Below are 16,289 nucleotides of genomic sequence, written 5' to 3' on the forward strand. Positions count from 1 at the left end.
GTTGTGGGCAGGTAAAACTAAAGGTGATAAAGACAACCAAATATGCATAGGGAATTCGTGTATGTTTCCCAAACTATGGTCATTTTTTAGTAAGCCCATAGTTTACAGTATACATATAATTATTATATATATATATAATTTATATTTAAATTTAAAACAAAGGAAGTTTATAATATTTAAAAATTTTCATCCAACTATTATTTTGAATTAATGAGCTTGCTAAACAACAAAAAAAATGATATAAATGCTTTTTTTACACACACACACACACATATATATATATATATAATATGAGGAAGCATTGAAATTATTTATTTATAATTTTATTTATTAAAATAAAATTTATTTAAAGATTTACTTTTAGAAATGCTACAATAAAAGCGTATCTTTGAAGGAACAAATACCGTCAAAATGTCTTCATCAGATAAAAGCTTCTGATAGCTGATAAACCAAGCAAATGAAGTGGAGAATATGATGCTGATAAAGTGGAGAATGTGATGAAGCATGTGGTCTCAACTGCATCAAATTATCTTGTTTATATTATGTATTTAGTTGTGTGTTTATGTTATACATTTAGTTATTCAGACTAAATTATGCATGTTGTAAGAGTCAGTTAGGAGTTAGTTACTTTCTAAACATGGAGTTAGTGCATGTGTTAGTGGATTATGTATAGGTGTGTGGGACTAAAAAGAAAGAGCTTTTTTGAGACAAAACCTGGGGATTGTAATTTGCTCTTCTATTTTTTTCCTTCCTTATATTTTCAATACATATATCCTTTGTTTTAAGCTGACAATTGGTACCAGAGCCATAATTGATCTTTGAAAGCTGTGGCGATGGGCGATACAACAAAAGCACCCATATTCAATGGCCGAAACTATGCAGCTTAGGAGGTGGAGATGAAGGCTTATCTCAGGGCATGTGATCTATGGAAGGCATTGGAGAAGGATGATGAGATTGATCCTCTTCCAGAGCATCCTATGACAACTCAGAAGAAGAATTATACTGAAGCAGTGACCAGGAAATACAAAGCACTCACTACCATATATTCGGCTGTGAGTGAGGAGTTGTTCATCAAGCTAATGACCTATGAAACTTCAAGGGAGGCATGGGTGAAGCTGAAAGAGGAGTATGAAGGAGATTTGAAGGCTAGAAGAGTTCAAATTCTTAATCTGAAAAGATAATTTGCAATGTTGAGGATAAGAGATGGATACATAGTGAGGGACTTTACAGATAAAATCATGGAAATTGTGAACAGAATTAGAGTGCTTGGAGTTGATTTAACTGATGAGAGGGTGGTGGAGAAGATTCTGGTTAGTCTACCAGAAAGATTCGAACATAAAATTGCATCATTGGAAGATTCAAAAGATCTCACAAAAATGAGTGTTGGTGAATTAGTGAGTTTATTACAAGCTATAGAGCAGAGATAGAATATGAGGAAGGAGGTGGGTGGAAACAAGGAGAAACAAATCGGCACTGCTTTGGTTGTTGCCGAGAGAAGCAAGTACCAGAAGAAGACATTTAAGAAAACAATTGGGAGTTCTTCAGAACCTGTTGATCAAAGATATCAAAGTAACAGTCAGACTGAAAGTAGTGTGAGGAAGTGGAGAGAGTATTCACCTTGCCCACATTGCAAACAAACAAATCATTCACCAAATTATTGTTGGTACAGATCAGGAGTTCAATACAGGAAGTGCAAACAATTTGGCCATGTTGAGAAGGTGTGTAAGATTGAATAGCAGAAGGCAAGAGTAGCTGAGGAGGTGAGAGAAGAGGAGGAAATGATGTTTATGGCAATTACTGATTGGAAAACTGAAGGTTCCTATAAAAAATCTTGGCTATTGGATAGTAGATGGACCCATCACATGCGTGGAGATATTGAGAGCTTCAAGGAACTGGATTGGAGATATAAATCAGAAGTGAAGATTATAAATGGAGAGCATATTAATGTGGAAGGGAGAGGAGAAGTGTTCATCAACACACTCCAAGGTAACACACAACTTCACAATGTTCTCTTTGTTCCTGCAATTTCGCACAACTTGATTAGTGTTGGCCAATTGATTGAAAATGGATTAGCACTAAGTTTCCATAACAAACCATGTGAAGTGTTTGACATAAAGGGTGCAAAATTAATGGAAGTTAAAATACATGGACATAGTTTTCCAGTAAATCTTGAAAAGGAAGCTGCTTATTATGCTAGTATGGATGAAACCCAACTTTGGCATAAAAGATATGGCCATTGTAACTTTGAAACCCTTAAACAGATGGCTAATCTGCAAATGGTGATTGATATGCCTCTTGTGAGTTCAAGGAAGGGGGTGTGTAGTGTATGTGAAGAAGGGAAATATCATAGATAACCCTTTCCAACTCAACAAGTTAGAAGAGCCACACAGAAACTTGAGCTTGTCCATACTGACATCTGTGGTCCTATGTAGGTTCAATCACTAAATGACAACAAATACTTCATTTTATTTATTGATGACTTCAGCAGGTATACTTGGGTTTTCTTTATGAAACTGAAGTCTGAAGCATTCCAAATGTTTGCGAGATTTAAAGCCTCTGCAGAGAATGAAACTGAATTGAAGATTAAGACCTTAAAATCTGATAATGGAGCATAATTTCTATCAGCTCAATTTCAAGAGTTTCTTCAAAAGAGTGGAATACATCATCAACTTTCATTACCATATTCACCTCAACAAAATGGGGTATGTGAGAGGAAAAATAGAGCAGTGTTAAACATGGCAAGATGCATGCTCTTTGAGAAGAAAATGGCAAACATTTTCTAGGCAGAAGCTGTGAACACATCAATATATTTGCAGAATCGGCTGAGCACTAAAGCATTGAGCAATGCTACTCCATATGAGAAGTGGTCAGGTGCTAAACCTAAAGTAAAGCATTTGAAAGTTTTTGGAAGTGTTTGTTACACACATGTTCTACAGGAGAAGAGAACCAAGCTGGATAAACGGGCTGATGTTGGCATTCTAGTTGGCTATAGTAAGGTTACTAAAGGCTACAGAATCTATAATGTTAGATTGCAGAAGATAACAGTGAGCAGAGATGTCAAGGTTGATGAAAATCAAGGCTGGAATTGGGAGATGCAACAGATAACATCAACTGAAGTTACACAACGAGTTGTTGAGTTATTTATAAACTATCAAGATGTATTGAATGAAGAACAAGTACTTGAAGATTCTGAACATCAAGGCACAAGTAAAGAACAGATGGAGCAAGTGAACAATGAAGAAGAAAGGGATGATAATATACCAGTCAGAGGTTATAGGAATCTGGAAGACATCTATGCAAGATGCAGTATGGCTGTCTTAGAATCAAACAGTTGTTATGAAGCACTTCAGTCAGAAGATTGCAGAAAAGCAATGGTAGAGGAGCTCAGGATGATTGAGAAGAACAATACATGGGTTCTTGTTAACAAACCAACTGGTAAAAAAATTCTGGGAGTTAAATGGGTATTCAAACTAAAGTTGAATGCAGATGGGTCAGTGAACAAACATAAAGCAAGGCTTATTGTGAAAGGCTATTCTGAAGAGATTGGCATTGGTGTGTTTGAAACCTTTGCACCTGTAGCAAGGATGGATACAATTAGATTGTTGATGGCTGTTGCAGCTCAAAAAGATTGGTTTGTGTATCAGATGGATGGTAAATCAGCATTCTTAAATGGCTACTTGAATGAGGAGATCTATGTTGTTCAACCTGAAGGTTTTGAGAAAGACGATGAAGAAGAAAAAGTGTACAAGCTTAAAAAGGCTTTATATGGGTTGAGACAAGCTCCCCGAGCTTGGTACAACAGGCTGGATAATCATTTGTTGAGTATTGGATTCATAAAGAGTCTAAATGAAGCAACCCTGTATGTGAAGAGAAGCAAAGATGATCTGTTAATTGTTTCAATTTATGTTGATGATATTTTGATAATAGGGAGCAAAGAAGCTGGGATTAAAGAATTCAAAGCTATGATGAAGTGTACTTTTGAGATGAGTTAAGATGGCATACTTCATAGGAATGGAAGTACAGCAGTGTGAAGATGGTGTTTTTATACATCAGAAGAAGTTTGCAGATGACTTATTAATCAAGTTTTGTATGGAGAACTGTAAACCAGTTTATACTCCATTTGTTATCGGGGAAAAACTGATATCAAATGATGGAATAGCTCAAGTCAATGGAAGTGTTTACATGAGCTTAATTGGGAGTCTGTTGTATTTGTGTGCAACCAGGCCAGATATTGTCTTCTCAGTTAATTACTTATCTAGATTCATGCAAACTCCAACCGAAAATCACCTCAAGGGAGCCAAGCGAGTACTTCGTTACATCAAGGGAACAACTGACTATGGGATATTCTATGGGAGAGCTGAACTAGTAAAATTTCTTGGTTTTTCAGATAGTGACTGGGCTGGAAGTGATGAACAAATGAAGAGCTTGTCAGGGAATTGTTTTACAGTGGGAACTGGATTGATTACATGGAGTTTAAAGAAGCAGGGACCAGTAGCACAATCGACAGCTGAAGCTGAGTACATAGGAGTCTCAGAGGCAGTTAAGCAAGCTATTTGGTTGAGGAAACTGATGAAAGAATTGGTTCTTGATATATCTGAAGCCACTGTAATCTTATGTGATAATTGTGCAGCTATCTCCATTGCAAAGAATCCCATGTTGCACAGTAGAACCAAACATATAAAGGTCAAGTATCATGCAGTCCGTTACTATGAAGAGAAGAAAGAAGTTAAAATGGTTTATTGATGTACAGAAGAACAACTAGCAGACATATTTACCAAGCCTCTGAATAAGAATAGAATCGAATGTCTCAGGGAGAGGCTGGGGATATGCAGCTTGAGCCCAAGGAGGAGATTGATAGCTGATAAATCAAGCAAATGAAGTGGAGAACATGATGCTGATAAAGTGGAGAATGTGATGAAGCGTGTAGTCTCAACTGCATCAAATTATGTTGTTTATATTATTTATTTAGTTGTGTGTTTATGTTATGCATTTAGTTATTCTGATTAAATTATGCATGTTTTAAAGAGTCAGTTACTTTCTAAACGTGGAGTCAGTGCATGTGTTAGTGGATTATGTATAGGAGTGTGGGACTAAAAAGAAAGAGCTTTTTCTGAGACAAAACCTGGGGATTGTAATTTGCTCTTCTATTTTTTCCTTCCTTATATTTTCAATAGATATATCCTTTGTTTTAAGCTGACAGCTTCCACTGAACTTCCACTGAACCATAAAAAAAATGTTGACTTATCTTGACAAACATTTAATTTTAAACACTTCATAAAAAAATTAAGAACATATTTATTTAAACATCAAATATCATTTGTTGAATCAAAAGAAACATATGTAGACAAGTTCCCCATGAACAACTCAAAAGCAATAAAACATTAAAATTGGTAATTAATTAGCTAGCCATTACTGAATATAATATATCAAACTAGGAATATAGTGCCATCAAGAGAAATATAAAAATAAAAAAATAAAAACAAGAATTAACAAATAAATATACGTACTCGAAGCAAACGACTTGGTAGAAGCACTTCGGGAAAAAAAACATCATATAAATTAAGCACTTATATATTGAATACAAACCGGCACTAACACATGCTACTCAGTGTTACTGTTCCACTCTTTCTTCATCTTAGCAATAAATGCATCTCCCTTGGCATCAATATTTGGATCCCCAGGCTCATCACTGCTGTACCTCCTGCTCTCCTTGTTCTCATCGTCTACTCTCACTGAACCTTCAGAGAAGCAGAGGCAAGATGACTGCCCTCCCATCTCTCTCTCTCTGTATATATATATATATGTGTGTGTGTGTGTATGAAAGCTCTAATTAGCTAGAAGATAGAAGGGATGGTAGGGTTCTTTGTTCTTTCTTTCTTTCTCTCTGAGGGGTCTTAGTTGAGAGTGGTATGAAAGGTGGGGTTTATATTTATAGGTTCACAGAGTTGAAGAACAAGGGTTCCAACCTTGAAGGTTCCAAGCACTATCAGTGCATCAGGTTGTCATCAATATCGCTGACTTATATTCAGGGAGAAGTTGGCATGAAAGAGAGAACAAAAGCTTGTTTTCACATGTGGATGACTAGCATATTCCCTGGTTCTGCCTAACTAATGGTCCTTGAATTGTGAATCCCTTCCTTTAGATTTCTTTTTGCTTTAGACTAGCATAATATAATAATAAATTATGAGTACTTTTTTATTAGGGAAGATGATGGTTTTAAGGGGTAATTTACTTACAGATTCCTGTTTTCTTTGTAACTTTTTATTACTTACTTTTAGGTCTTCCTTGTGGAAATGTTTCGTCCTTTGAAGTTTGAATATGAAGTCAGCCATAGTTTTTTTAAATGGTCTTATTCCGTACTGTAATTGAATAATTCCTTTTGGGTTTGGTTTTCACATGTATATTTCGTTCTTCGTTTACAAATAAATCCCTCATTAATTAATATCTTCGTTAATTATCACTAAGAAAATATTAATAAAATATATTTGTTTTTATTAAGTTTTGAAATGTTAATAATACATGCTCAAAAAAATTTTAATAACCAAATTTTAAATATAAAATAAATAAGAAAACTATAACCTAAGTTGAATATTAAAAGTATTAAAATATTTCTAAATTAATATGGTAAAATCTAAAAAGCTAAAATCACCAAATATTCTTTAAATCATGAAGTCAATTTTGCGATTTCACACATTCTGTTAAAAGATTTGGTGAGAGGTAATTTTAAAAAATAGAAAACATTTACGTGGGGGTCTTATTAAATATAATATCAATAAAATAAAGTGTATATTAAAAAAAAAAGACTTTATAATTTATTTATTTTACTAATTGGATTGAAAAATGAAACCTAGACAAGGAAATTAAAGGAGAAAGGCGGAAAATATTTTAAATTTACTGACACTTCGGTCAGTAGTTTTAGTAAATGAAAATTGGAATAAAGATGCTGGAATATGAATATGAATTTGGATAGCCGAATTTTTATTTAGTTAATAATTTGTAACAATTAAAATATATAATAATTTGATTTAATTAATTAATTAGATTATGCAGAAACTGTTGATGGAATAATTTGGAATAATTTGAGATAATCCCGGTTATAATAAAAGCATATTTGCATCTGTTTTATGGTTTCAGAATTACTTATTTTCATAAATAAAAAAATAAAAAAACGATTCCTTTATATCTCTTTCCTTGTAGACAAAATAAACTTATGAATACGCATTTCTAAAGTAAAAAATTCCAACACATCCATTTTTCACAAAAGTGTTTACTTCGCTTTTTCTTTTTTAAAATATGAGTTTTTGCAAAAAGAAAAAAAGAAAAATACATTAAGTGCCCATTTGGATTTAACATGAGTGTTTAATTTTTTTTGTTTTTAATTTTTAAGAAGTTTTCTGTTCAGTGAGAAAAAAATATAAAGGGATGTGAAAAAAAAATTGAGAATAGATTTTAATCTGTGAAGGTTAGGCTGTATATTATTAAGAAAGATTATAAGGAAGCTGATCAATTCAAGGATGTCATTTCTAATTATGAGAATAATTCAAGGGATTGTATGGAGATTCAAATCATCTCAAAATAGTAAGTTGGAACAAGAGGATTTATCTCTTTTATTCACGACAAGTGACGGACAAAAATAATGGCAAGTGACAACCCAAGATAGGAATTGATTGATTCCAATTTTATTTTTTCATTCTTTGTATTATTGATTTGAATTCCTATTTTCCTTCCTTTCTGTGTATTGTTTTTTATTGTAACAAAGTCTATAAATATAATAAGAGTTGAACTCTCTTCTCACGTTGAAAAGAGAATTCATTATTTACAAAAACCTTGTTCATTTTCAATTTTTCTTTATAGTACCAGAACCACTTGTGAGATAAGAGAGTTCTATTCTACAAAACAATGGCTTCCACAATTTCCTTCACAATTTCCTTGAATGTTGCCAACTTTGTTACACTCAAACTTACCCCAGAAAACTATCCCCTGTGGCGTGAACAACTACTTGTTCTTGCAGAAAGTCAAGATATGGTTGGGCTTCTCACAGGCAAAAGAGATAAACCAGCCATGAACAACAATACCACAACAAGTGAAACTTCAACCAATGAAGCAAAAAAGATCTCAGAAGAATACCTCAAATGGCGAAAAGAAGATGGTCTCCTACGTGGGTGGATTATCGGGACACTCACCGAAGAAGCTTTAGGTCTTGCTCATTGGCCTAGAATCATCACAATCAGTTTGGCATGCCTTGAAAGAAGCATATGCTCAAGATTCCCAAGAATGAGAATTTACTCTTTGACAACAACTTACATATCTCAGAAAAGATCTAAATCAGCCTTTAGCAGAATACTTGAGGAAGTTTAAAAGTATTTGTGACAATTTTTGCGACTATCGAAATCCGATGACCCGACAAGGCAAAAGTCTATTCCTTACTTGCTAATCTAGGGTCCGAAATATGAGTCTTTTTACAACGGCGATGCTCAAACCTCCCATGCCATCTTATTCCAAAGTTGTGTCACTCCTAAAGGTTATGAACAACGAAACACATGGTTTGAAGCCTCTAATTCACCAAACGATATGCATTTTTATGGACAACGCATAACCAAACCCGACGAACAAACTTACAACAACCACAATCATCGAAAACAAGCAATTCACATCAAAAGGTAGAGGTTTTCAGGGCTACTAACAACAATTTTTCGAGCATTTAAATTTTTGTAGGAAATAACTCACAACAGCCACAAAGATTTAACAATCACTCCACGACCACCACCTCCTGGCAAACGACGAATGACAAACACAGAAAGAGAGTTATATAAGAATGAGCACTGTTAGCTTTGTGGAAGGCTTGGACATATTGCAAAAATATGTTGGAGCCTACCAGAACAGTCAATGAATAATGAGGACCTTCCTCAAGCTCTTGCTGCTCTCACCATGGATACTTCAATACGGATGTTGAATGGACAATGCATACATCGGGGCTTCAAATCATATGACTGCACATTCAGGTATGTTACAAAATCTTAAAAAATATGTTGGTCATGATTCAGTCTTCATTGGTGATGGTTCTCCTTTAAAGATAGATGCAACTGGAGATACTTTAGTTTCTGATGGTATGAATGAATTATTTCTTCATGATGTCTTACATGTACCTCAGTTAACCCGAAATCTACTCTCTATTAGTCAGTTAAAGACACAATATCCTTTAAATTGTGAATTTACTGACAAGTTGTTTTGTATTAAGGAACGAGCAACAGGTCGAACATTGCTAATGGGTCAACATAAAGGAGATCTTTATGTTTTGTCTAAACCAAAGGAAGCACACTTTTCAAATATACAAAACTCAGGGACTGAAGAATTGTGGCATCAATGTCTTGGACATCCACAAAGATCAGCTGTTCAATTTTTACGTACCAAGAATTTAATTCATGTTAATTCGAATAAAAACATGGAAACTATTTGTGAAAGTTGTCAATTAGGCAAACTTAGCAAGTTACCATTTAGTTCTTCTCATTCCTCTAGTAATCATGTTTTTGAAAAAATTCATTGTGATATTTGGGGACCGGCCCCTATTTTATCTCTTGGCAAATTTCGATATTATGCTTGTTTTGTAGATGACTATTCTCATTATATTTGGTTAATTCCTCTTCGTGCTAAATCTGATTTTATTGATGTTTACTTAGCCTTTGAAAGTTATGTGCAACGCCAATTTGATAAAAAAATTAAGATTTTCACTCTGATGGTGGAGGTGAGTTTGTCAATAAAAAACTTATTTCACACTTTCAGCAACAGGGAATTGTTCATCAGCATTCTTGTCCTTATACACCTGAGCAAACAAGCATCGTTGAACGCCGTCATCGTACTATCAGAGAACTTGGGATAACGATGATCTTTCATAGTGGAGCACCTAATTTTCTATAGGTTGAGGCCTTTACTACAGCAGCGTTTTTAATCAATCGTTTGCCTTCTTCCTCTATTAATTTTAATTCTCCTTATTTCCGTTTATATGGTGCTCATCCTAATTACTCTATTTTACGTGTGTTTAGCACTAGATGTTACCCATATACATGGGATTCTAAGAAGAATAAGTTTGATCCTAAAACAATTCCTTGTGTTTTTCTAGGTTACAGTGACAAGCATAAAGGATACCGATGTTTCAATCCAAAAACTAGCAAGATGTTTGTCTCTATACATGTTCTGTTTGATGAGAATATGTTTCCTTATAAAGCAAAGGAGTCTTTTTCACCTTCTAATACCTACATAACAGATTTTCTCAATCCCTCGCTTCCTGCTATGGATCTAACATCTATTTCACTACCATCCAATGTTTCAACTACGCCATTAATTGCACCAGAACACACCAACTTAGATGTGCCACTTGAGTCGCCTTTAAATCATGATAGTGATCACACTCTGAAACCTGGTGCCGTCAATGTCTCATCCCAAGATCATGACATGACTCTTGTGACCTCTCCTACCATAGTGAACAATGATTCGGTGAGTCAAAACTTGATAAGTGAAAACTCTAACACTTTTGATCCTTCTGAACAGGTTCAACCAACATCTCATCCTATGGTTACAAGAGCGAAACACGACATTTACAAGCCTAATCCATGATATGCATTAACTCTTGAATGTGGTGATATACCAAGTGAGCCACGATCTATCAAAACAACACTTCAACATGACGGGTGGAGGAAGGCCATGCTCGATGAACTTGATGCTTTGCATCAAAATCAAACATGGACCTTAGTTCCTAGAGAATCTCATATGAGTGTTGTAGGATCAAAATGGGCGTTTAAAACCAAATTAAAAGCTAATGGCACACTTGATAGGTTGAAAGCTCGGCTGGTTGCAAAAGGCTATCATCAAGTTGACGGTATCGATTATATTGAAACTTTTTCTCCCGTTATAAAACCAGGTACTATTTGATTAGTTCTTAGTTTTGCTTTGGTTCAACAATGGGATATTAGGCAACTTGATGTTAAAAATGCTTTTCTCCATGGTCACATAAATGAAGATATTTATATGGAACAACCACCAGGTATGCATGATCCTATGTTTCCATCTCATGTTTGTAAACTTCAAAAAGCTCTTTATGGCCTTAAACAGGCCCCTCGAGCATGGTTTGATCGTTTTAGTTCTTTTTGATTACGCATGGGTTCTTTTGTAGTTTGGCTGATCCATCTTTGTTTATTTTGCACTCATCACATGGCACATTGGTCTTACTTCTTTATGTTGATGATATGCTATTAACAGGTTCTAATTCAAAGTTACTTACTAACTTTATTACACTTTTGCATTCTGAATTTTCTATGAAAGATCTTGGACCAGTGCATCATTTTCTTGGCATAGAAGTTCAACGATCTACTAACACTTTGCATCTTTCTAAAACTCACTATGCTCAAACTATTCTTGACAAAGCTCAAATGCTAGATTGCAAACCCATGACTACACCAATGGAATCTAAAACCAAGGGTCTTCATGATGATACTCCACTCTCTGATCCTACATTTTATAGTAGCCTTGTTGGTGCTTTACAATATTTAACACTTACAAGACCTGATCTCTCTTTTAGTGTTAATTATGTTTCTCAATTTATGCAGTCACTAACTATTGCTAGTATGAAAATGGTTCGGCGTATTTTAAGATATGTTAAAGGGTCTATTACTTTAGGTTTGCATCTAACTGGAGATACTACACTTGATCTTTTTCCTTTTTTTGATGCAGATTGGGCAGGTTGTCCTACTACAAGAAGGTCCACCATTGGTTATTGCACATTTTTGGGACGAAACATTATTTCTTGGTGTGCTAACAAACAATCAACAATCTCACGCTCAAGTACTGAGGCAGAATATCGTGCTATGGCCAACACAGTAGAAGAATTAACTTGGCTCACGTTTTTTTTACGTGACCTTCGAGTTCCACAATCTTGTCCACCCATCCTGTTTTGTGATAACTTGAGTGCATTGCACATGACTATCAATCCCGTCTTTCATGCTCGTAGCAAGCACATTGAATTAGATTACCATTTTGTTTGTGAAAGAGTTTTAATGGGTCTCCTGATTACTCGTCATGTCTCCTCTATTTCTCAATTTGCAGATATTTTCACAAAACCGCTATGCAAGGCCGCTCTATGTTATTTCCGTAGCAAACTATGCCTCCAACCTCGGCATAATTTGAGGGAGGATATTAAGAAAGATTATAAGGAAGCTGATCAATTCAAGGATGTCATTCCTAATTATGAGAATAATTCAAGGGATTGTATGGATACTCAAATCATCTCAAAATAGTAAGTTGGAACAAGAGGATTTATCTCCTTTATTCACGACAAGTGGCGGACAAAAATAATGGCAAGTGACAACCCAAGATAGGAATTGATTGATTCCAATTTTATTTTTCCATTCTTTGTATGATTGATTTGAATTCCTATTTTCCTTCCTTTCTTTGTATTGTTATTTATTGTAACAAAGTCTATAAATATAATAAGAGTTGAACTCTCTTCTCACGTTGAAAAGAGAATTTATTATTTACAAAAACCTTGTTCATTTTCAATTTTTCTTTACATATATCATTACATATTATTATAGTCGAGTGATTGGTGTTCAATGGACTTAATTGTAATATGAGAGGGATAGCATCCACATCTCACTTTGAATAGGCCGCAGTTGCCTTTAGGCACGCCCCATCCCTATGAGGAGCATCTACAACGTAGGTGCTAGCGCTAAGTGCAATAAGCGTACTTGTTAGTTAGTTGTTATAAACTTTCGGAGGGGTATTGAGCATTTCTGACACAATCGATCACAATTCTAATTTAAAAACTAACACTTAAAATTCTGTAAAAAGGGCATAAAGCTTTATTAGATTGGCTTACTTTCCACAAGTACTCCTAAAGCAAATATTTATAGAAATGTAGACTAAAGACAAATGATAGTTAAAACCGTAGTCACTTACAGAACATAAGTGTATGCACCGATCAAATAATAAAGTGTGCTAAGTAGCTAAAGTATCAGTCTATAGGAAATCAGAGAATATTAGTATTAAATCTAAGTCTGACAATTAACCTAATCAAAAATAGTGAAACGTGTAAGTGAACTAAAAATAAGGATTAAAATTATCAAAGAAAACACAGCTGAATAAGCATTAAAAGGGAGTTGTTAGGTTCTAGACAATGGTTGTATAAATTTTTACAATTTAATTAAATGAGAGTTCCTAAAACATGCTATCACTTTGGTCCCCCACTATAATTTACGCCTTTTTGGTGTAATCAAGTTCAACATGTAATTGGAGTTCGTGGCATTTTATTGAATAAAATATTAATAAAAAATAAAGAATAAAAACCCCATTTGAGAGTTGCGAATTCAAATCCGGAACCCTCACACAAATCAGATCCCAACTCCCATGAACTACTCCATCCCCTATCCACCAACATCCTTCATCCTTCCTCCATTCCCACTCAAACAAAATCTATGTTAGCTCCCATTTGATTAAAAATATATTATATTGTGCTTCTTATAATTAAATATGGTGCTTCTTGTAATCAAGATTAATTATAGAAAATGATAAATATAAACATGAATAAAAAAATCAGAGAAAACTTTCCATTAGATTAGACCTCAAAAACATCTTCATATTTTTTTCATTCTTCTACAAAATATAAACATTACCAAATTGCACAAAGATTTTCATTCAACCAAACATGAAAATACTAAAATATTTTTGTACAAATTTTCAAATTCTTCATGCTAGCAAAATAGATTCTACTTTTTTCTTGTAAATTTATTAATCACTTTTGTAATGGTTCGGAATAGTTGGGCCAAGATATGGTGATTGGAGGGCTTTGGCTTAATTTGTGCTCTTGCCGCATTAAGGTTGTTAGGGAATGGAAGAGGGGGAGAAAGATGTTGTGGTTGTGAATGGAACGTTCCTCAGTCACAAGACAAATGAGAGCGGTGGTGAAATCTCATAATGGGAGCAAAACTAGGGCTTCACAATTGACAACGTGTGGAGTAGGAGCATGAAGGTGTTGTTATATGGGAGTGGAGGGGATTCATAGGAGTTGGGATCAAATCTGGGTGAGAGTTCTAAATCTAAATACTCAACTCTCACATGATTTAGGTTCATTTTTATTCTTTATTTTTTATTAATATTTTATTTGAGAAAATGGCACATCTCAAACAAATGACAAAAGTAACTCTTATTATATGGTCAGACTTGATTTCACCAATTTGAAATGTAGTGTTGTGCCAAACACAGCAATAATATGGAGAAAAACAAAAGAAAAATAGTAGCACACAGAGATTTACGTGGTTTGGTATATGTGACCTACGTCCACAAGCAGGGAGACAAAGGTTTTTTATTCTTCTCTTTCGAGGGAAAGAACTCATATAGACGATACAGAAAAAACAACCCTATATATATCCAAATTAAAAATAAAATAATATAACCCACTATGGATCAGTTTGTTGGGCAGACCCAAGCTAAAAGCCCACCACAGATCTTCATTGAATTTTCTAATTTAGGGTTAACTCCCTAAATTTAGGTCGAGTAATAATTTAGATAGGGTTACCATCATAATCAAATTCAAGGCATCTCAACAAATCTCCACCTTGACTTGAATTTTCCCATGCATCAAGAACCAAGAACATCCCCCTACCATCCGCGCTCCCGAAAGGCCTCATACTGTGCGGATATTCACCAAGTCCAAGCTATGCTTAAACTTTTCTATAGATAAAGGCTTCGCCAACATATCTGCTGGATTGTTTGCTGTGCCTATTTTCTCTATGGAGAACCATTTGTCTTCAATAACATCCCGAATGAAGTTTAACCTGACATCAATATGCTTTGATCTTTCATGATAGACGGGATTCTTCACCAAGTTTAATGCATTCTGACTATCACAATAAATAATTGGTTTATGCACATTCAAGCCCAAACTATCAACAAGACCATGCATCCACATGCTTGCCTTTATCCCTTCTGTTAGTGACATGTATTCTGCTTCAGTGGTAGGCATAGCAACTGTAGACTGAAGTGTTGCTTTCCAACTGATGGCACACCCAAATAGGGTAAAGATATAGGAAGTCAAAGATCTCCTCTTAATAAGGTCTCCGCCATAGTCAGAATCTGTATAGCCAACAAGACCATAAGTACAACCATCAGTACCATAAACCAAGCAAATATCAATCGTACCTTTCAGATATCGCATAATCCATTTAACTGCCTCCCAATGAGCCTTCCTGGATTACTTATAAACCTACTTACTACACTAACTGCATGAGCCAAATCCTGCTTAGTACATACCATTCCATACATCAAGCTACCAACAGCATTCGAATAAGGGGCTCTACTCATGTAATCCCTCTCATCATTTGTACCACGTAAGGTACTAGCATCAAATTTAAAGTGAGCTGCCAAAGGAGTAGTAACCGACTTTGAGTGTTCCATTTGAAAAGACTGCAACAACTTTCAAATGTACTTCTGTTGTGAAACATATAAGAGTCATACTTTCCTGTCTCTCCAAATCTTCATGCCCAACATCTTTTTAGCTGCACCTAAATTTTTCATTTCGAACTAATTGCTCAATAATGCTTTCAAACTATCAATTTTAGCTTTATTCTTAGCTGCAATCAACATGTCATCCACGTATAGCAACAGATATATAAAGGAACCATCTAGAAGCTTTCTAGAGTAAACACAATTATCATACTCATTACGCACAAAATCATGAGAAACCATGAATGCATCAAACATTTTATACCACTGCCTTGGGGACTGCTTCAACCTATACAGAGATCTTTTCAGCAAACATTCACTGTGTTCCTTTCCAGGAACAAGAAATCTCTCTGGTTGTGACATAAATCTGTTCCTCCAGATTCCTATGTAAAAAAACTATTTTGACATCAAGTTGTTCTAACTCCAAATCAAAAGCACTTACAATGGATAGAGGAACCCGAATTGTTTTGTGCTTCATAATTGGTTAGAATACTTCATGATAATCAATTCTCTCATTCTGTGAGAAACCCTTTGCCACAAGCCTTACTTTGAACCTTGCTGGCTCAACTCCAGGAATCCCTTCTTTTTTCTTGAACACCCATTTGCATCCCACTAGTTTTACACCCTTTGGTAATGGAACTAGTTCTCAGGTTTCGTTCTTTGCTAGAGATTGTATCTCCTGATTCATGGCAATCAACCATTCTGATGCTTATTTACTCTGTACTGCCTCTTTATATGACCTCCATTCATCTGAATCAATATATTCTCCTACTGCCAAGGTATAAGAAATAGAGTTAGTA

The 16,289-nt window shown here is 34.9% G+C and overlaps 2 protein-coding genes across 2 annotated transcripts; both read left to right on the forward strand.

The window, feature by feature from the left end:
* Nucleotides 1-3,993: 3,993 nt before the first annotated feature.
* On the forward strand, nt 3,994-4,743 carry LOC120268628 (secreted RxLR effector protein 161-like). The gene has a single exon (XM_039275944.1). The coding sequence runs from the start codon at nt 3,994-3,996 to the stop codon at nt 4,741-4,743; it is 750 nt and encodes a 249-aa protein (XP_039131878.1).
* A 5,955-nt stretch (nt 4,744-10,698) lies between these two features.
* On the forward strand, nt 10,699-12,287 carry LOC120268629 (uncharacterized mitochondrial protein AtMg00810-like). The gene is made up of 2 exons (XM_039275945.1): nt 10,699-10,915; nt 11,254-12,287. The coding sequence occupies exons 1-2, from the start codon at nt 10,699-10,701 to the stop codon at nt 12,285-12,287; spliced, it is 1,251 nt and encodes a 416-aa protein (XP_039131879.1).
* Nucleotides 12,288-16,289: the final 4,002 nt, after the last annotated feature.

Source organism: Dioscorea cayenensis, chromosome 9, assembly GCF_009730915.1.
Source record: "Dioscorea cayenensis subsp. rotundata cultivar TDr96_F1 chromosome 9, TDr96_F1_v2_PseudoChromosome.rev07_lg8_w22 25.fasta, whole genome shotgun sequence".
NCBI classification, from domain to species: domain Eukaryota; kingdom Viridiplantae; phylum Streptophyta; class Magnoliopsida; order Dioscoreales; family Dioscoreaceae; genus Dioscorea; species Dioscorea cayenensis.